The sequence below is a fragment of the Ceratotherium simum genome, chromosome 26 (assembly GCF_057802395.1).
Source record: "Ceratotherium simum simum isolate JZ-2026a chromosome 26, ASM5780239v1, whole genome shotgun sequence".
NCBI classification, from domain to species: Eukaryota; Metazoa; Chordata; class Mammalia; order Perissodactyla; family Rhinocerotidae; genus Ceratotherium; species Ceratotherium simum.
The window spans coordinates 13,271,575-13,294,141 of record NC_141925.1 but is presented as its reverse complement, the minus strand read 5'-3'; the positions used below and the strand labels follow the sequence as shown (position 1 = coordinate 13,294,141).

The window sequence follows — 22,567 nt, the reverse complement described above, 5'->3', positions numbered from 1 at the left end:
GCAGCGCCCCCATCATGGGACAGCCCAGACAGTCCTTCCCCAGATTTCCAAAATCCCGGTGGTGGGTGTGCTGCCTCCACCGAGAAGCACTGCATTTGTGGGTTGCAGTCCAGGGCAAAGTTTCTAGCATGTCCTAAATGAGAGCCAATTCAAAGTTAAGCCCTCAAAATGTCCCCCGCTCACTGGTGCCATGCCTTCTCGGGCAGGAGAGAGAGGGATGGCGCCAGGACCGGCAGGTTCTCTGTTGCAGTTGCAATGACTTCGGTTGTCCCAAATCCTCCTACTGTCTTAGTTCCTGATGGAGAAAGTATGAGGGTTTTGTCAAGGCCTGAGCAAGCCATGACAGGGGAACGCCTCCCGTCATGATGGGGGGAAAGGATAAGATCCTCAGTCAGCTATGGAGAAAGTTGGAGAAGGGCCCGCGCTCTAGATGCGGGGTCTGGCCGTCCTTGGTTTTGTGGGTCAGCAGAGGCAGAGGGCGGGTGGACTGGGTATCCTCTCCAGGTGGAGGGACGAGGAGCCCCAGGGCCGGGGCATGGCCCCCACCTGCCCGCAGAACCTCCTCTGCAGGGCCCTTGGATAGCGTGGCTCCCGGGGGTCACTGTTGCTGCTCGCCTGTCCCAAAGAGGATGTCTAATTCGCAGCTGGGTGAACTTGGGCCTGACTGACTGCGGAGGCCCAGATATTTCTGGGCAGGGGGCAGGGAGAGGGCCCTCCAGCCACTGGGTGTGGCAACCTGCCTTCCACTGATGGCTCTGCCTCTTAGGAGCACTGTCACATTGGGCAGGTCACACGAGCTCTCTCAGCCTCAGTTTCCCCACCTTTAAAATGGGGATAGCTATGGTGGACTGAGGGTCATTGTGAGGGCCACGTGAAATTGATTTGTGCAAGTGTTTTATAAGTTCCTGTGTCCCTGGAAGGCCATGGATCATCCCGGCTCAGCAGATGGTGCATCCTTCTAAGGTGCTGACCTGTGAGACTCTGAGCGTTTGCAAGAACCTCTCTTTGTGTTTTTTTTCCTGCCTGAATGCTCTCTGACGCCTCTCCCCACTTGCCTGCAGTGCGGGGTCGGGGGCTGAGGCTGGGGAGCCGTCCGTGACCTGTGTTTTCCTGTTGGCAGGGCAAATTCATCCGCATCAACTTCGACGTCACGGGGTACATCGTGGGAGCCAACATCGAGACGTGTATCCTTTGCTGAGTCTGGGCCACATGGCACCCCCCCTTCCCCGTGCCTGCAACCAACCTCCTGCCCAGAGCCTGAGGTGGCCCAAGAAGGGCGCGAGAGCCACCCCTCTCTCCTCAGGCTCTTGGGTTCCTTCCAGAACAAATCTTTCCCGGGGTTGTTTTCCCTTAAGAGCCGGCATTGTAGTGCGGTGGTCACACAATGTGGACGCGGGGTTTGAACCCCAAACAGCCTGTGGATTTGATTCTGGGTTGACCTCTCCCTAGCTGAGTGACCTTGGGCTAGTTACTCAACCGCTCTGTGCCTCATCAGTGACATGGGGATGAGAGTAGTCCCTGCTTCATAGAGGTGTTGTGAGAATGAACTGAATTAGGGCCGGCCCCGTGGCTTAGCGGTTAAGTGCGTGCGCTCCACTGCTGGCGGCCCGGGTTCGGATCCCGGGCACGCACCCGACGCACCGCTTCTCCGGCCATGCTAAGGCCGTGTCCCACATACAGCAACTGGAAGGATGTGCAGCTATGACAGACAACTATCTACTGGGGCTTTGGGGGAAAAATAAAAAAAAAAATAAAAAAAAATAAATAAAAAAATCTTTAAAAAAAAAAAAAAAAAAGAATGAACTGAATTAATTCACATCAAGCTCTTAGAACCATGTCAGGGACAGAGTAAAGGCTGGTGGGTGTCGGCCATCCTGGGATCTTCGCTTCATCCTTATCGGGCCAGGGTCCCAGGCCAAACCCAGGACCCCTTGTCCTTCTTAGGGAGCTGGTCTGTGACCAGTTCCAGCCCACACATAGGAAATCGGTGGAAACAGAACTTTCCCGGAGGAACAGCTGTGCTGCAGAGAAGTAGGGCATCTCTCTTGAGAGTCTGGATGGTGAAGTGGAGCCGAGTTAGAAATTTCTGGACTCGGGGACCAAGTCAGGGACCAGTGATTTATCAACTTAGAGGCATTACAGGTGCCTCTCAGGCTCAAGGGCATTGTATTTTTTTTTTTAAATAATTTTATTTATTTTTTCCCCCAACTATCTTTTGCCCAGTAGATAGTTGTATGTCATAGCTGCACATCCTTCTAGTTGCTGTATGTGGGACGCGGCCTCAGCATGGCCGGAGAAGCCGTGCGTCAGTGCGCGCCCGGGATCCGAACCCGGGCCGCCAGCGCACACTTAACCGCTAAGCCACGGGGCCGGCCCCAAGGGCATTGTATTTTTATAGCTGCTTGGGGAGCATTTCCTGGCCAGCGGTGGGAGCCGGGGGAGTGTCTGGTTGCATTTTGGAGCCCAGGATAAGAGGGTGGACTTTGGCGTGGCACAGGTCTGGGTCTAGTTCTCAGCTCTGCCCTTTTAGCTGTGGGGCTTTGGGCAAGTCACTTACCTCTCTGAGCCTCAGTTTGCCACCTGTAAACTGGGGATGCTAACAGCACCTATTTGTTTAATTTAAACTGTGGTTAAATGAAATGGCGTGCACAGCCCTTGGCCCAAAGGGAGCAGCTAATATGTGGTGGCTATTATGTTACTGTTAACCTTCGTCATTTTCTATTTTAATCCACCCCAATTTTTTTCCCTAGAAAATCGACATTCATCTACTGGTGTCAAAAATCTGTTTTCATTTAGAGAAGCACCCACAGCAAATTGTAGCCCCTTAAACCCACACGGAAGAACCAGGCTCTGTTTGACGTTACCCACATCAGCCAAACCCGCACCTCTGAAGGACAGAGGACGATCGTTTCTTCTCTGTGCCCCCGAATCCGCTGGATTAGATTGTGTCTCCCCTGCTCTATCATGTCAGGTCGTGTAGACTGGTGTCTCCCTTCAAGGCCTCTTATAAAACAGGTCCACAAATTCTAAAATCCAGAAACTTCTGAAAACGGAAACTCGGTAGCAAAACCTGACCTGAGCCCATGCAAGGCTATTTATAGACTCTTTATCCCCCTCGGGAGAATGTCGATGTGTTTTGCTGCAGGAATATCAAGGGGCTGCCTCGGAGCCATTGAGGGTGTTATGATATTTACGATATATCCACAATGGGCTGTCCAAAATCTGGGAAATTCTGAAACTCCTCTGGCCCAAGGGTTGGGAAAAGAGATTGTGGAACTGTTGCTATTTTTATCATCATTCACTTTATTCGGGGGTTGCTGTGTGCTCGGCACCACCCCCGGGGCCCTTGGCACACAGTATCTCATTGAATCCCGGCCCAGCTCTGGGAGGGGGGACGGTGCCCCTTCAGGGGACCCCAGCCATGCCCTGAGCCCCCACCGGGATGCTAATGAGCAAGAGTTGGGCTCTGCTGGGCGGGGGGAGTTCTGAGACTTGAAACTTACAGCAGCAGCTTCCTGTTTGCTTTGTGAGAAGCAGGCCCCAGGCCACCAACTAGCCCAGACTTTCTGAGAGCAGATGCCTAGCTCTGCGGGCTGAGACCCCCGCTGTCCCGGGGCTGCATGGCCAGCCCACCCACGGAGGATTCCTGTCCCAAAGCTTGTTCTCTGGCCCCTGCACGCATTTCTCGGCTCTTCATTTCCTGTGTTGACGGCAAGTTCCAGGCAGAGCCCCCATCCCTCCGGCCTCTGCTTCCTCCCTTTAGCTCAGTGGCATGCAAAGTGTGGTCCCCAGGCCAGCAGCATCTGCATCAGAGAGGAGTCTGGTAGAAATGCAGATCTCAGGCCCCCCCCAGGCCTGCTGAGCCGGAACTCTGGGGGAGCGGCCAGCAAGGTGGGTTTTAATGGTCCCTCCAGGTAATGCCCGCGCACCACGGGAGAGGCTGAGAACAGCTGCTTTCCGTCCAAAGCTGGCACCCAGCTCTGTGAAGCCCAGCCCCTTGGCCCGGGTGTTTTGGCCGCCACAGACACCTGGCTTTGCCACTTCCTAGCTGTGTGCATTTGGGAAATGACTTCCCTCCCCGAGCCTCAGTTTCCCTATATTGAAAATGCAAATAACATTCACACTTACTTTTCAGGATAGTTTGTGAGGCTTAAATGAGACAATGCACATCAGACCCTTAGCACAGGGATTACTAAATCATCGAGGGTGTGATTATTTTTACCCTGTAATGTCTGAAGACAGCTCATTCTGCGGAAGAGGAGTTGGGGGTGGTTTGGGGGAAATATCTCATTACCTTGCCGTCCCCCACCATGTCTTTCATCCCGGGGTCTTTGGATTCCTGTCTTTTTATGCTTTTCCTTTTCCCTCTGTTCCCCTCACTCCTCTCTGGGCCTGGGCTGCCAGCAGCACCCAGTGGTCTCGGTTTGTATCCGTGAGCCGGAACTGGAAGGTCGACCGTGTGAATCGGGCGTGGAGGGCTTCCTCTGCCCGGCTCTAAGGCTCCCAGAACTCTCCAGGGAACCTCTCCCGGGGCCTGGAGATTTCCTCTCCAGCAGCCGCTTCACCAGGGCCTGGGGAGAAGGTTAGGTTCCTGCAAGGGGAACACTCATGGTTTCCCTGGAATTCTTAACTCCTCCCAAACCAGATCTGCTAGAAAAGTCACGGGCGATTCGCCAAGCCAGAGACGAGAGAACGTTCCACATCTTCTACTACCTGATTGCTGGAGCCAAGGAGAAGATGAAAAGTAAGTGACAGGAAGGACGAGTGTTGGGAGTCTCAGCCTCCCCTTTCGTCATGATCCAGGGTTAATCGATTGGCTATTAAAACAGAGTCTGAGATCCTGCTGGGCAAAGAACTATATCTTTTGGCGGCAGATGGGTAATTCTGGATCTCCTTCCAGTGAGGGAGTGTGGCTTTTGTTACAGTCGTTTTCATTCACTGACACCTGCTTTGAGACATAGTAGACATCGAGTCCAGTGAGATCTTAGATAATTAATTAATCAAGTCCAATTAGACTGGAAGATGTCTCAGCCAATGAGACACAACCTGTGCCTTCCAGGAAGGGAGAAAATTGCTGTATTTGCCGGTTTATAAGACTTTCAAGTCTATAAGATGCAATTTTATAAGGAATTTGGAGGGGAAGTAGAACTAAGCGTGTTTCATTATACGTGTTTTGAAAGCAACTTTGAAGTGGCCTTTGCAGGGCAGGGGTCAACAAACTTTCTGTAAAGGACTAGATAGTAAATCTTTTAGGCTTTTTGCTGGCCACACGGTTTCTGTCACCTCCTAGCTCTGCCACTGTGACGCAGAAGCAGCCAGAGGCAATACGTAAATCAATGGGCATTGCTGTGTTACAATAAAATTTTATTTATAAAAATAGGCAGTGTGCTGTAGCTTGCTCACCTCTGTTGTAGGGAAAAAATATATTTTTTTTATTGAGGTGTAATTGACATATAACAACATTATATTAGTTTTAGGTGTATAACGTAATGATTTGATGTTTATATATATTGCGAAAGGATCAGCACAATAAGTCTAGTTAACATCCATCACCAGTAGGGAGAATATTTTACCACATAAATACAATATACTGCATACCAGATTCCGGTAGGAAATTATACTTTCTGGACATACAGTCATTTACTAACTCTGAAAAGGACATACAAAATCACATAGCTGATAAAAGGAATATACCAGTGAATATAGGTACATAGTGTGGTCTACATTCTAGTAATGTTTAAGTCTAAGATTTTATGAGAACAATACAAACCTTGCTTCCTATCAGTCTTGTGGCCAACAGTTAGTTATTTTGCTTAAGAAAATTACCAAAGGATGTGCGGGCTGGTACCTTTGCTGTGATGAGGTGTATGGCAGGGCTGCGCCACTAGGGGGAGGCATCATGCATTATTCAATCTCCTTGATGCTTGGGCGTCTGGAGCATATAGGCTATGAGGTGGAGGAATTTGGGGTAAAAGAGGGGATGCTGAATGGATGGTGTACGCTGGCCAATAGGTAAATTAGCAGTTACGGTGTGGGACACCACGGGGTGGCCCAGGGAGAAATGCTTATATCCCTTGTCCTTCCACTTGGCACCAAAGTCAACACTTGGGTTGTTTGGTAACTTGGGTTCAAGTTTTGTGCTGTCTCTAATCTTCCAGAAATTGGGCAAGGGAAAGGCTGACAACTAAAATTCCCAGGGACCATTTGTATTCTTGATGATAGATCTTGGAAGAGGTTAGGCTTTTAGAGAAAAATTCGGATATTTGTAAATTCATCCGTGTTCTGGATAATGAAGTCTTGGCAAAGACCCAAATCCTGTGACTTTAATCAGGCGTTTCACTTAATCCAAAGGCTTGAGATAACTGGTGAGCTAGGTCAATTTAACCTCAAATTGAGGTTAGCGTCCAAGTGACTTGACCCATAAAAGACCTTCGTTTAAAAAGAAAAATCTCTCGCTGACTTCCTTCCAAAAGTATAATCACATCCAGTCTAATTAAAGACTGATCTGGAAGAGGGTGTCATAAAAGCCAATAGTGCAAGAAAAAGAGTAGCAATTATAAATTTGGGGGAGATGGGGGTGGGGAGCTGAATAACAAAGGAATGTAACCACAGAATACAGAGGATAATATTTAATAAATGTAATAATATAAACAAGGAGTTGGCAAATGTTTTTGCTAAAGGGTCAAGATAGTAACTATTTTGGGCTTTGGGGACCATATGGTTTCTGTTGCCACTGCTCAACTCTGGCTGCCATTGTCGCGTGAGAGCAGCCAGAGAAAACAGACAAGGGAATGGGAGTGGCTGTGTTTCAATAAAACTTTATTTAGGGCCGGCTCTGTGGCTTAGCGGTTAAGTGCGCGCGCTCTGATGCTGGCGGCCTGGGTTCGGATCCCGGGCGCGCCCCAAGGCACCACTTCTCCGTCCAGCGCGAGGCCGAGTCCCACGTACAGCAACTAGAAGGATGTGAACCTATGACATACAACTATCTGCTGGGGCTTTGGGGGGGAAAAAATGAATAAATAAAATCTTAAAAAAAAAAAAAAAAAAAAAAACTTTATTTAAAAAAACAACCAGCAGACCAGATTTGCCAGCCTCTGATGTAAACTTTATCTGTTGATTCAACTAGAAATAGCTGAAGGAGAGGGAGGATGGTGTTAGAGGTAGATGTTCATCCACCATAGGAAGAAGTCAACAGATAATATCTAATTTCGACATATCCAGAAATAGCCTATTATATATGATATATAAATACAATATTATCTATAGTGAGCCTATTATATAGAGAGATTGTGGTAACTACCAGAAGAAACAGCTGAAAGAGATAAAGCAGTTGATTGTAGGGTGAGGAAGAGGTAGGACAGGGAATGTGTTTTTATTATAAGCCTTTTGGTAGGAGTGGATTTTCCAAATTCATGTGCATGTATGATTTTATTTTACAAAATTTAATAAGTGGATGAATAAAGATTGATCTAAATTTTCAAACAGCTTTGTTACTGAAGGCAGGATGCCTTTGGGCAATTGAGATGAAGGTGTCCCTTCATCCAGGTAAATGCAACCCCACGTCAGGGGTCACGGCTTAGCAAACAGAGCCAAAGCTGGATTTCAGCTGCCAGGTACCCTGTGGCAGTGCACAACCTGCACCACTGGATGAGGCCGATGATGGCTGGTGAGGATATCTGTGCAATGATGCAGAAGGAAGGTTTTGAACCATCCAAGTCTTGGGAAAGGGAAAGAAATTAGGATGGCCCAGAGCCTTTGTCAGGTCCCTGTCTCCCGTTGAAAGTAGAGTGTGTCTTCCTGACCACTTCCCCATCTTCCTCTCCTTCTAGACGACTTGCTTTTGGAGGGCTTCAGCAACTACACATTCCTCTCCAATGGCTTTGTGCCCATCCCGGCTGCCCAGGACGATGAGATGTTCCAGGAAACCGTGGAGGCCATGGCAATCATGGGCTTCACTGAAGAGGAGCAGCTGTGTAAGTCTTCATACTTGGAATCTGGGTGCTGGCAAGGAGATGTGGATTCATCTCTTGGTTCCACTGGAGTCAGTGAGGGACTCTTCTCTGGTCAGGACAGGACAGATTTCTGCTCTCTGAACTTCCCGCCCTCTCAAAAAAAAAAAAAAAAAAAGAAGAAGAAGAAGGAAAATGAATATTACTTTAAGTGGTTTATTGGTATTTTAGAAAAGTGGCTGCATAAGTTAGAGCTCTTTCAGTTACAAGTGACCCAAATTGGCTTAAGCAAATGGAAGATGATTCACTCTTAGAGCTGAAAAGTTCAGGGACACTGGTTTCAGGTACAGCAGGTTCTAGGGGCTCAAAGGATGCCTCTAGAACCTGGTCTGTCAACATTGTCTTTAGGTAGGCTGCACTTTCTTGGCAGCAGAATGGCTGCTGTGGCTCCAGCCTTTACATCCTTTGGGTTTATGTCCAGCAGAATTTCTTTGCCTTTTGATTCCCTGCTTGAGTCCCTGAATGGAGTCTCATCGACTCTTATTGGTTGGCCTAGGTTGATGTGCGTATTCCTGAGCTACTCATTGTAGCTAGGGTTGTGGAAAGCTCTGGGTGGCTTAGGTTATGGTCTCTATTCCATTCTTGGAGCTGGAGGTAGAGAGATAGTTGGCCTCATCAAGAACATATGAGCAGAGGATAGGGGAGGGGGAGTAACTGAGGCTTGGGCTCTTCCTGGAAAGTTCTGGTGATAGATGAATATTGATCAATATCATCCACCAATGACCAAGGACCGCATTTGGTCCTGAGAACAGGACAGATCAAAGAGATATTCTTGCTTTCCACACTGTGCTTCAAGAAACACTTCTCTTTCTGGGTTAGACGTGCCCCAGTGTTCAAGGTTAATCTCTTTTGGAAACACCAAGACGAGATTGTGGAAAATTTCCCTTCCTTCCCACGCCCACGCCCCGTTGGAGCCCCAGAATAGCACAAAGTTGCCGCAATGCAGCGTAGGGGGGGCGGGCACTCCTCCCGAGATAACTTGGGACCCAGAAAAAGAAGGTTCTGTGGGTCAGTTGACAAATGGACGGTGTTTGTGGACTTTGGCCAGGGCCCCACGTCAGAATCCAGTGCTAACAGCATCCCTTCCTGAATCACATAGGCCCTCCGAGAGTGATTCATTTTATTTGGGACACGAGTCAGTTTTGCTTCTAATCTTTGCTTAAAAAAAAAATACAACTAATGATTAAGTACTTGCTGTGTGCCTGGCATTTGCTTAATCCTCCCTTTTTTTTTTTTTTACGTACTGGGATGTTCAGCGTAGTTTAGTTAAATAATAAAAAACTGGAACAAACTAAAATGTTGATCAATAGAGGATTTATGAAATTATTGTTTGACCTTATGAAAGAAAACAACAAGGTCTTTTAAATTGTCTTAGAGAAACATTGACTAATGTGGAAATGCTTCTAATATATTTAAAGTAGAGACATCAGGTGCAAAGCAACATGCTAAGTGTTTTATATGCATTACTTAATATCACAGCAACCCTACGAGGTGGCCATTGTTATCCCCAATTTGCAGATGGGGAAACTGAGGCACAGAGGTGTGAAGGAACTTGCCCAAGGACACAGCGATTTGCTGGTGGAGCTGGGACTCACTCTGGGGTCTCGTGGACTCCCAGGCCCCATTTTGTGATTCACTCTGCTCTGTTTTGTCTGTGGGAAGGTGGTTTTTGTTCTTTAAATTCCTTTAAAAATTGATATCAGAACCGAGGTGTGGAAACCGAGGCTAGAAGGAGCCTAGTAGCTTCTAAAATGTAGACTCACGTTGCTGGGCGATAAGTGACAGAGAATCCCACTGTGAGAGGGCGTTCCCTTCCCTGCTCCCTTTCAGTTCTGATGACTTTCAAAGAAGGGGCATCAGTTTGGAACCTAATAGGTCTGCAGCCCTCTCTGGCACTTGCTAATTTCCCTTTTAACCACAGAGAGCAGACCCCAGCCTCTTGCTAGAACTTGATAATATTGTTTCTTTTCCCTGTATTTATTTTTATAGTTGCCGTCTCCTTATGGCAAGGGCAGCTCATTTTTCACTTAAGATAGAGAAAGCTTCCTATTAAAGTAAATCTAAGGAAAGAGAAGTAAGTGGGTGTAAAGAAAAAGGTTAAGTAAATAATAGAGCAGATGGTAGGCAGATAGAGCAGGCGTTAAGATGAGGGCGTGCAAATGACCGGCGCCTGTGGGACGTGGGCCAGACACAGTGTGTGTACCACCCCTGGTTACATATCCAGAGCTGCTCCCGACCCTCCACAAAGAGGCCGAAGGAGAATGAGGGGCGTGAGGAGTCAGGCCCCAAGCCCTGGAGCTTCATAAGGCTCCGGGTGACCAGTCCCTGCTGTTTCCAGGAGCTCAGCAAGGGAGAGATACTCATCCCAGGTCACACAGAGAGCTACTGGCAGTATAGGACCGGAATAATAATGACGACATAATAGCAACCAGTGTTTATTGAGCATTGACCCTGTTCAGGTGATATGCATTTAATCCTCAGGATAATCCTATGACGTAGCTGATTCTGTGGGCCTTCAGATGGCGGAACAGAGGCCCAGAGAGGCTAATACCTGACTTGAGGTCACACAGCAGCTAAGAACGGGGCCAGCATGTGAATCCCCAGCAGCTAGCTCCAGCGCCCATGCGCTGCAGCCTTCCCAGGGACCGACTAGATCCATCTCTCAGAGTTCAGGCGACTGACGCTGCTTCCGGGTTCCCTCTGTCTTAACGTTGGCAGAATATTTTTATGCATAGGTGGATTTCTACAGCCCTATCCACTCTGGATTTCTGTAAAATCACTAATTGTATGCCCTGGTTATACTATTTCTAATAAATTAGAATAAATACCTATTAAAATTTTTTTAAAGTTCCACATACCACGTGAAGTCATCCATTCTGTGTACCCCTGGCAGCTCACGTGCCATAGGTGGTGAAACCCTGTTTCCTATTCCTCAGTAATAAGGGTGGCGTATGTTTCCTATGGCTGCGGTAACAAATTACCACAAACTTGGTGGCTTAAAACAACGGAAATTTATTCTCTCCCAGTGCTAGAGGCCAGAAGTCTGAAATCAAGGTGTCGGCAGGGTTAGTTCCTTCTGGAGGTTCTGAGGGAGAATCCTCCCCAGGCCCCTCCTCTTGATTCTATGGCTGCTGGTAACCCTGGGCATTCCTTGGCTTGTAGACGCATCACTCCAATCTCTGCCTCCATCATCACATTGGCTTGCGCTGTGTGTGTCCTCTCCTCTTCTGTCTGTTATCAAGACACTTGGCATTGGATTTAGCGCCCCCCAGATTAATCCAAGATGATCTTAGCTGAGATCCTTAACTTAATTACATCTGCAAAAATCTTTTTTCCAAATAAGTTCACATTCACAGGTTCCGGATGGACATATCTTTGGGGACCCCCATTCAACCCACTACAGATGGCTCCCACTATTTAGCACCCCCTGGGCCAAGCCCCTTGCTGGCGTCCTCTCTCCTGACCTAAACTTCATGAAGCAGGTACTACTGTTAGCATCTCCATTTTGCAGATGGGGAAACTGAGGCCCAGTGAGGTGAGGCTGGGGCTTTCTAACTCCAGAGTGCCTGCTGTCCGCCACTGCCCCAGACACCCTCACCATTCGTGTGGCCCCTTCCGCTTTGCCACTTTGCTGTCCGCCAGCTCTTTCAGCTGGTTTGTCTCTTGTGGCCTGGGTGTGGTGGCCGTTCTTTTGTGATCATGTTATCTATGCCAGGAAGTGCAAACCGCTGGCTCCTGAGCCCACAGGAGAGACTGGTCTCCGCAGCCTTGAGAGTTTTTTTTTTTTTTTTTTTTTTTTTTTTTTTTAAAGATTTTATTTATTTTATTTTTTCCCCCCAAAGCCCAGTGGACAGTTGTGTGTCGTAGCTGCACATCCCTCTAGTTGCTGCACGTGGGACTCGGCCTCAGGATGAACGGAGAAGTGGCGCCTCGATGCGCACCCGGGATCCGAACCCGGGCCGCCAGCATCGCAGCGCGCGCACTTAACCACCAAGCCACAGGGCCGGCCCGAGAGTTTTTTTTTTTAATTGGCTCCCAACATTTCAACATGAGTAGATTTCACATAAAAATCTGGGTTTCCATCATCTTTGGAAAAATCAGAAGTCAGGCAGCACTGGGTTTGCCTCCCCCATGGCTGTGATGGGAGAAGCACTTGTCCCCCTTCCGGTGGGGTTATGGCCCCCATGGGTCCCCACAGTCCCCGTCAGTCAGCTTTGTTCATATACACCAGTGGTTCTCAACCAGGGGGGAGGTGGCCCCCCCCAGGGGACTTTTGGCCATGTCTAGAGACATTTTTGGTTGTCACAGCTCAGGAGGGGGGACACTGCTGACATCTAGTGGTTAGAGACCAGGGATGCTGCTGAACATCCTGCAGTGATGCACAGGACAGCCCCACGACGAAGAATGATCTGGCCCCAAATGTCAGTGGTGCCGAGGTTGAGACGCCCTGAGTTAGACTGCTTCCCCGGGCTCTGCGGGCACTGCAGCAATCCCTAGTTTAGACCTGGAGTTTAAAAACTGTGAGCGTAGCCCTTGAAAGTGTACAAAGGCCCTTTCATAGATGTTATTGTTAAAAGAAACTGCCTTAGCCGTGTCCTGTCAACAGCAGCTTTATTCATTTTGGGGGGAAGAGTTTCTGCAATGGTAAGAAGGAGCAGATGGTTGGATCATCAGCCAGCAGCTGGGCCTTTCTCCTGCTGAGCTGGGCCAGAGTCCCTAAGGTGTGAGGGCAGCTGTTGTGAAGGGCTGATATCCCTAGTCTAGCCTGAAGAACCAGAGAAGGTTAGGATCTCTACTCTTTGTTCCTAGAACACAGTGATTTCTTCTTGGAAATCCTAGGTGATTTGCACCTGAGTTAATCTAAAGCCAAGTATTTGCATTAATTGATCCTTCATCCATCCATCCTCCATCTATCCATTTATCCAACCATCCATTCATCCATCAATTCATCCATTGATTCATTCATTCATCATCCATCTTCCATCCATCATCCATCATCCATCTTCCATCCATCTCCCTCCTTGTCCAGGTGAGCCTGGATCCTGGACTAGGCTTTGGGAATGCAAAGATGATAGGACAGTCCTCCACTCTCTAGTAACTCATGGTTCTTCTGGGGATTTCAGATACAGAAATCATTTTAACAATGACAGGGGCTGAGTATGGAGTCAGAAGGGGTCCAAGGGTCTGGGAACACAATGTTTTATCTGGAGACACCTGGATAACAAGTGGGAGAAAATTTCCCCCTTCTTCATCCTAACATGAGCATCTTGCACATCCAGCCAGTGTATGTTAGGAAGCATAGGGTTTTTTTTTTTAAATATCTTTTATTGACATATAATTTACATTTAGAAAATTGTATATGTCATAAGTGTACAGTTTGATGAATTTTTATAAACTGAACACACCTGTGCAACTAGCACCCATTTTAAGTAAGAGAATACCACCAGCCCCCCCAGAGCTCCCTCATGCCTCTTCCAGTAGCTTCCCCCAAACAAGGATAACCATTATCCTGACTTCTAACAGCATAGTTTTGCCTTTTCTTGAACTTTCTATAAATGAACTTATATAGTATGCACTTGTTTGCATTTGGTGTCTTTTGTTCCGCATTTGTGTTTTGCAAGATACAACAATTTTGTTGTTCGTAGTTGTAAATCATTCATTCTCCTTGCTATATAGCAGGAATTGACAAACATGTTCTCTAAAGGGCCAGATAGTAAATATTTTAGCCTTTGTGGGCCATACAGTCTCTGTCACAGCTGTTCAACTCTGCCATCATAGCATGCAAACAGCTATAGACAATATATAAGTGAATGAGTGTGGCCATGTTCCAATAAAACTTTATTAACAATGGCAGGCAGTGGGCCGAATTTGGTCCATGGGCTGCAGTTTGCCAACCCTGCCGCATAGTATTCCATTGTAGCACAGGGGTTTTCGCAACCATCTGAAAATATTCTGCTCCCCCCTGGCCAGTTTTTCTCCTCCGTTAGCAGGGAGTTGGGGTGGCTTGGCTTCCTCCTCAAAGCTCAGGATTGAATCTCTTTAGGGGCAAGAGGTAGCCTAGTCTCGGTCTCCAGTGACTTGGAGACTCCAAATCCCCAGACCACCTTGGTGTTGATGTCTTGTCTTGTCTGCTCTTCTCTCCTCACCTCAGCCATATTGAGGGTGGTGTCGTCCGTTCTGCAGCTTGGAAATATTGTCTTCAAGAAGGAGAGAAACACAGACCAGGCATCCATGCCGGATAACACAGGTACCTGTCGCCTTTTCGCCGTAACTGACGACTTGGGGGACGAGAGGAGGGTCACATTCAGCCTTTGGTTATTTTCTGGATGAGAGTATCTGGGTATCAACAGGGGCTAGACTAGGTTATTACACTGACTTCACTCTTTTTTCAAGCTTTTCACAGCCAAAGATCCTACTGTGGGAAATTCTTGAATCAGAGTGTGGAGGGAAAGAAACTAATAATTTTAAGTCACACAGGACCCTTAGGGAGCATCAATTCTAAAACCCCCCATTCATTTGTTTTGTTAAACAAGGTTTTCTGAGCACCTGCTCTATGCCAGGCACTGGGATACAGCAGGAAAGAACACGGGAACAGCCCCATTTCATATGGCACATATGGCTTCTTTGGGGAGACAGACCTCATGTCCCTGAAAATAGGGTTGCCAGATAAAATACTGGATGCCCAGTTAAACTTGAGTTTCAGATAAACAACAAACTTTATTTTGGTGAGGAAGATTGTCCCTGAGCTAACATCTGTGCCAATCTTCCTCTTTTTGCTTGAGGAAGATTGTCCCTGAGCTAACATCTGTGCCAATCTTCCTCTTTTTGCTTGAGGAAGATTGTCCCTGAGCTAACATCTGTGCCCATCTTCCTCTGTTTTGTATGTGGGATGCTGCCACAGCATGGCTTGATGAGCACTGTAGGTCCGTGCCCGGGATCCAAATCTGTGAACTTGGGCTGCTGAAGCAGAGCGTGCGAATTAACCACTATGCCACTAGGCCAGCCCTCAATAAACACTTTTTATTATAAGTATGTCCTAGACAACATTTGAGACATAATTATACTAAAAAAGTGTTTGTTTATTGGAAATTGAAGTTTAACTGGGCATCTTGTATTTTTTTTTCCTAAATCTCACCTGCAAATACGCAGTGTTTTGTGTTATGAAAAGATCACTTGGCTTTTCCATACCTGCTGGTGGCTGAGCGGAAAGGATAACTAAGGTTCCCAACTCGTCCACCTGTGGCCTCAACACCCCCCAGGGCGTATACTGTGTATACTGCAAGCTTCCTGGAGCGTACTCCCCGTTAGACCTGTCAATTGTTTCTGTGGGTTACACCCCAAATATGGCAGGTTAAAGGAATCCTCACTCTGAGGAGAGACCTTCAGGAAAGAGAAACCAAAAAACACCTTTTCAAAGAGATGGAGGGAAAAAAATCCTAAAACCACTCTATTTGTTGCTCACTTTTCACGTGCAAACCATTGTGCAACCCTAGTCTTCACGTAGAAGAAGCAGCTAATGGTGGATTAATATTATTTTTAGAAAAAGTTTTTAAATACAGAAATACATACATTACTATAACAAGAGCCCACGTGCCCACCATCCAGGATTGACATCTGTGAATATCTTCTAATACCTTGTCTTTAAAATGAAACAAAATGGTATACATATCACTGACATCCCTTGTTCTCCAGGGGAGCCACCACGGTACTTTCTACACACCCTTCCAGTCTTTTCTTTATACTTCACACACATGGATCTAACAATATCTAATGTTGCCTTGTGAGTGTGTCTTTAATTTGCAGAAGGGATGTCACACTATAGGCAACATTCTGCAACTTGTTTCTTTTACTCTGTACTCACCATTGTCTAGATCAGGGTTCTCAACAGTCGCACCCCCCAGTGTGACAACCAAAACTGTCCCCAGACATTGCCATATGTCCCATGGGGGCAAAATCATCCCCAGCTGATAACCACTGTTCTGGCTAGAAAGAGAAAAAGAGAGGTCATTCCTTTAACCGCTGTTGGGTATCCTGTCTTAGGGAAATTCCATGATATATTTGTTCCCATATTAATGGACATTTAAGTTTCCAATACTTTGCCACTACAAACAATGCTGCAATACATATCTTGGAATAGTGGGACAAATGTTGATTGAATGGTTAACTATCTGTCAGACGCTTCACATACCTTACCTCATTCAATCCCATTGACAACCCAACATGATACCAAATAGATAACCCCTTTTACAAGCCGAGAAAAGCAAGACTCTGGGAAGTTCAATAGCTTTTCTAAAATCACATGTCCAGGAAGGGGGAAGGGGGCAAGGACTTGACCCTAAGCCCCCAGTTGGGGTGTGCCTCCATCCTGCCCCCGTCATTGCCTCTTAGCAGAACATTGGGGCTGAGGTCACTAATGACAGCGGTCTTGGGGACTCTTTCATTCTGTGCTCGCTGCCATCGTGCTCCGTCTCTCCAAGAAAAACCAGTGTATACACAGATCACAAAAATCCCATGTGGTGTGCCTTCCTTCCCAAGCCTTCTCTTTTTGGATACACTTAATATGCTTCTTTTCTCCATCCAGCTGCTCAGAAAGTTTGCCACCTCATGGGAATGAATGTGACGGATTTCACCAGATCCATCCTGACCCCACGTATCAAAGTTGGACGGGATGTGGTACAGAAAGCTCAGACAAAAGAACAGGTAATGATGCACTTGCCTTTTATTCCCGCACTTACCATTTATTCCTGCAGAGCCTTCCATCCGTCTGTCCATCCATCCAACCATCTAGCCATCCATTCATCCATCTATCCATCCATCTATTCATAGCCATCCATCCACCCATCCATCTGTCCATCCATCACCTATCCATCCATCCATTCATCAATTCATCCATACACCCATCCATCCATTCATCCATCTATCCATCCATCTACTCATAGCCATCCATCCACCCATCCATCTGTCCATCCATCACCTATCCATCCATCTATTCATCAGTTCATCCATACACCCATCCATCCATTCATCCATCTATCCATCCATCTACTCATAGCATCCATCCACCCATCCATCTGTCCATCCATCACCTATCCATCCATCCATTCATCAATTCATCCATACACCCATCCATCCATTCATCCATCTATCCATCCATCTACTCATAGCCATCCATCCACTCATCCATCTGTCCATCCATCACCTATCCATCCATCTATTCATCAGTTCATCCATACACCCATCCATCCATTCATCCATCTATCCATCCATCTACTCATAGCATCCATCCACCCATCCATCTGTCCATCCATCACCTATCCATCCATACATTCATCACTTCATCCATACACCCATCCATCCATTCCTCCATCTATCCATCCATCTACTCATAGCATCCATCCACCCATCCATCTGTCCATCCATCACCTATCCATCCATCCATTCATCAATTCATCCATACACCCATCCATCCATTCATCCATCTATCCATCCATCTATTCATAGCCATCCATCCACTCATCCATCTGTCCATCCATCACCTATCCATCCATCTATTCATCAGTTCATCCATACACCCATCCATCCATTCATCCATCTATCCATCCATCTATTCATAGCCATCCATCCACCCCTCTGTCCATCCGTCACCTATCCATCCATCCATTCATCAGTTCATCCATACACCCATCCATCCATTCATCCATCTATCCATCCATCTATTCATAGCATCCATCCACCCCTCTGTCCATCCGTCACCTATCCATCCATCCATTCATCAGTTCATCCATACACCCATCCATCCATTCATCCATCTATCCATCCATCTATTCATCGCCATCCATCCACTCATCCATCTGTCCATCCATCACCTATCCATCCATCTATTCATCAGTTCATCCATACACCCATCCATCCATTCATCCATCTATCCATCTGTCCATCGATCCATCCATGTATTCATCCATCCTTCCATCGATCTTATTATTCATCTATCCATCCCTTTATCCCTCATCTATCCAATACTAGAATATTCTAAGTTCCATGTCAGGTTTTGAAGATACAATACTGACCAAGAACAGCAGAGTCCCTCACTCATGACCTCATCTTGATCTCTTAGTTGTAGATACGAGGTCTGATCTAAGAGATTTATCTTTGAATTTTTCCCCCCAAAGCCCCAGTGCATAGTTGTGTATCCTAGTTGTACGTCACTCTCGTTGCTCTTTGTGGAACGCTGCCTCAGCATGGCTTGATGAGTGGTGGGTAGGTCTGTGCCCAGGATGTGAACCGGCAAATCCCGGGCCACCAAAGTGGAGCACGTGAACTGCTATGCCACCGGGCCGGCCCCAGAGACTTATCTTTGGAAATGACCCTTTCTAGAGGCAGGACTGGCCACCTCTAAATGATCCCTGGGATGAAACAGGCTCCACTCTGTTCCAGGTCCCTCTGACAGGAAGTGTTTACTTATCCACATGGTCATTCCTTAGGTCTGACCACTCTGTCCCTTACTGCTACTTTTCTCCTGGTTGTAGAGATGGGGTAATTTCCTTTGTTTGTTTGTTTTTTAAGGATTACAGGTAGGGGGAGAATAAAAATCTGAGCCACTAGCCAGGCTCATGTGAAAACGCAGCCCACCGGGAATAACTGTGTTCCCTCACTGCCCCTGCAGGCGGACTTTGCCGTAGAGGCTCTGGCCAAGGCCACTTATGAGCGCCTTTTCCGCTGGATACTCACCCGTGTGAACAAAGCCTTGGACAAGACCCATCGGCAAGGGGCTTCATTCCTGGGGATCCTGGATATCGCTGGATTTGAGATCTTTGAGGTACAGCTTGGTGGGATCACGACAGCCACGGTCTTGGTTCTCTGGGATGAAGCTTCCTCTTGGAGAAATCGTTATTTTGGAGAAAGGCAGGCAGATGGCTGCTGTAGGGTGGGAAGCTGTCTACTTAAGGTTAAATTCTTGAGGGTGTAAGAGACAGAAATCCAACAGGGAATGTACCAGTTTGTGAAACTGAGAAGGCCAGAGATACAGCTGGATCCAACAGGCAGGACCGGATCTCCTGCCATCTCCCTCTTTCTATCTACCTCCACATTGGCTCCATTCCCTCATGGTGGCAAGATGGCTGCCACAGCTGCAACCCTGGCAGATCCAACCAGTTCCAACTCTTTCCAACAGTTCCAACCAAAATCTTGGAATTGAGTCTTATTGACTCTTACTCACCTGTGTTGGATCCCGTGGTCACCTCAGAGCCCAGCACTGTTTTCAGGGTCTTGCAGTACTTCATGTAGCGTAAACATGGCTAATGGATCCCACCCCCATGGGTTGGAGGGAAGTTCTCAGTGAAAGGGAAGGTCTTGAGATTGACAGATATTCCAAAACATACCTACTGTGGAATTACTCCCTCTCTGAGCCTCAGCGTCCACATCTGCAAAATGGGAGTGATAAAATACCTTACATGGTATTCTATCCGTAGATCATTGTGCAGGTGAAGGAGATAAGCATCCTTAAAACAAGGCGATGAGAAGAGCGAGCGCTTGTGAACTCTAGACAGCCTTTGTTGGGGTCTACACCCTCTCTGGGCGCTGAAATGGCAGAGCAGACTCTTGTGGAAAGGCTGTCAGGCCATGGGGCTTTCTCCAGGGTGGAGCTTCCGCGGGACCCCCTGTTCTCTGACCTCCGTGCTCACTGGGCCGCCCCCGGTGTCATATGCTCAGGTGAACTCGTTCGAGCAGCTCTGCATCAACTACACCAACGAGAAGCTGCAGCAGCTCTTCAACCACACCATGTTCATCCTGGAGCAGGAGGAGTACCAGCGCGAGGGCATCGAGTGGAACTTCATCGACTTCGGGCTGGACCTACAGCCCTGCATCGAGCTCATCGAGCGGCCGGTGAGGGCCCGCCGCACAGGCGCATGCGCGGTGGCCTCGTTCAGCCGGCACGGGACCCCGCCCTCTCCACGTGTGCTCCGCGTCCCCCATTCCCGGGTCCTGTGCACTCAATCGCACTTTCCCTTAACGCACATTTTAATAGCAAAGGCATTTTCCTTCTTTATTTCTCCTTCCCTCTTTCCCTTCCTCCCTTCCTTTCTCGCATTCCTTCATTCCCTTCCCCTCTCTCCCATTCCTTCATTCCCTTCCCCTCCCATTCATTCATTCTCCCTCCCTCGCTCCCATTCATTCATTCCCTTTCTCCCATTCATTCGTTCCCTTCCCCTCTCTCCCATTCATTCGTTCCCTTCCCCTCTCTCCCATTCATTCGTTCCTTGCCCCTCTCTCCCATTCATTCATTCCCTTCCTCTCTCTCCCATTCATCTTTCCCTTTCCCTCTCTCCCATTCGTTCATTCCCTTCCCCTCTCTCCCGTTCATTCATTCCCAAGGGCACAGGTCTTTGTTTTGTTCATTGATGCATCCCAAACTCCTAGAACCTCTGGTAAGAACAATGTGGGGAATGACTTAGGGAGGCCTGCTTTGCACAGAGCAGTCAAGAAACGCTTCTCTGATTTGAGTCCCAAAAGTGGAAACTGTTCCAGCGGAGCGAATGGCCTGTGTAAATTTGGCGATGCTCTTGACACCTTAGTTTAGACTATCTCAGCCACAAGGAAGCGCTTTACTAGAAGGAACCCTAAGGTGAATTTATATGTAAAGCAACGAATTCTTTTGCAAGAAGTGAGATCTTTGTGATGTTATGTGTGTGCTGCCCACTAGAGGGCAGCAGCAAACATATGTCCTGTTGGTGCCGGCCCTTCCATCCCCAGTGCTGGTCCCTTGGACACGGTAATTTGAGTATAGATTTCGGGGGAACGGAGGGAAGGACACAAATCCATCTTTATATGTAGGCAGATGTGGTAATAGGGCTAGAGGGCTGCCTATGCATGTGTTTGGGTGGCCAGCTCCTGCTGGCGAGCCTGAGGCCTTGCTGTGATCCTGCCTACCCTACTTGTCTCCCACAGAACAACCCTCCAGGTGTGTTGGCCCTGCTGGACGAGGAGTGCTGGTTCCCCAAAGCCACAGACAAGTCCTTCGTGGAGAAGCTGTGTACGGAGCAAGGCAACCACCCCAAGTTTCAGAAACCCAAGCAGCTCAAGGATAAAACCGAGTTCTCCATCATCCACTACGCCGGGAAGGTACCAGTCACAGGCCCCAGGGCTCTCTGTGTCCCGGGGGACCCAGGCGGGATGCTCAGAGTAGGAACAACTTGGGAATGGCAGAACCCAGAGGCGTCTGGTGTAAATCAAATCCCAACCAAGTTCTGTGTGTGCTTTGTCTAAGCATCTGTAAAGAACAAGATATGTACGTATTAGCCTCTCTAATATATTCCAACCATGGTGGCCAGGCAGTTCTTTCTTGTATAGACTCCAAATCTTTCCTGCTACAAATTACACCCAACAGGAAGGGCCAACGGGAATGGGGTGGCCAATAAACTCACTCTTGGGTCCAACAAGAATCTCCCTTAATGCGGCCTTGGGTTTGCCATTGCCGGCCTGTGCTCCAGGGACATCTGTAATGGTTGTCATCATCGTCGTCATCTTCACCTCCTCCTTCTCCTCCTTTATCATTATCATCATCATCATCATCATGTGATGGCTATAAATATACAGGACCTTCCCCTATGGCTCCTGAGGGTCCTGGATAATGTAGGAAAGGCATAGCTGAGCCTGGGTTACAGAACCTTAGGATATTTTAATGACTTCCCAGTATCCTAGATGCATCAGGGGGACATGCATTTGTTTTGCCCTAAGCTAGGGATGGGCAAATTGCAGCCCATGCACCAAATCTGGCCCACACCCTGTTTTTGCAAATAAAGTTTTATTGGCACACAGGCATGCCCACTCCTTTACATATTGTCCATGGCTGCTTTTGTGCGACAGCTGCAGAGTTGGGTGGTTGTAACAGAGACCACATGGCCCACAAAGATGAAAATATTTACTATCTAGGCCTTTTACCAAAAAAAATTTGCCAACTCCTACCCTATACTCAAGGGAGTATATGTTTGTTTTCTTAACTACGTAGAGGGAATGCTTTTTTCCCCCCACTTTACAAGCTTTTTTTTTTTTCAGTCTCCTCTCAGATCAGGCCTGGCCATCACCATAACAACCCACATCCCGTAATAACCCACCAGAGAGCTATTTTACCAGTTCCTTCCACTTCACAGTCATAATAATAAAATTAAAGCTTTGGTCACTGTCAGTGTTCAAGGTGGGAATTTAAATAGCCATATATGTCCTTTTCCTGTACATCCATATATCAAAATCTCCATCATCAGAGAGGGGAAAAGAGGTCCCCAAATTGAATTTACAAACTAGAATTGTTGTCAAGCTTTCTCTGGATGAGAGGAGAACTTTGGATGTGAGGGAGGGTATTCGCCATCAGCAAAGCTCTTCACCTTTTGGAACTCACAGGCATCATTCTGGGCTCTGGGGAAAGAAGGCTGCCAGAGAAGGCTTGCTAGGAGAAGGCAAGGAATAGAGATGAGGCCTTGCCAGCGATGGCTGCCGTTGGCTGATGCCCAGCTGTGCAGGGCCCTTTAAAATACTGATCTGTTGGTCTCTTCATTGGTGTTTGT

The 22,567-nt window shown here is 47.6% G+C and overlaps 1 protein-coding gene across 2 annotated transcripts in view; it reads left to right on the top strand.

Moving 5' to 3' along the window:
• MYH11 (myosin heavy chain 11) overlaps window positions 1-22,567 on the top strand; it is a 125,343-nt gene that overhangs the window by 69,018 nt on the left and 33,758 nt on the right. For both annotated transcript variants that reach the window (XM_004441840.2, XM_014796326.2), the window contains exons 7-14: window positions 1,121-1,184; window positions 4,646-4,744; window positions 7,830-7,973; window positions 14,161-14,256; window positions 16,591-16,709; window positions 18,673-18,825; window positions 19,719-19,892; window positions 20,955-21,128. In XM_004441840.2, the coding sequence (XP_004441897.1) occupies window positions 1,121-1,184; window positions 4,646-4,744; window positions 7,830-7,973; window positions 14,161-14,256; window positions 16,591-16,709; window positions 18,673-18,825; window positions 19,719-19,892; window positions 20,955-21,128 (1,023 nt within the window). The remainder of the gene's footprint in view (window positions 1-1,120; window positions 1,185-4,645; window positions 4,745-7,829; window positions 7,974-14,160; window positions 14,257-16,590; window positions 16,710-18,672; window positions 18,826-19,718; window positions 19,893-20,954; window positions 21,129-22,567) is intronic.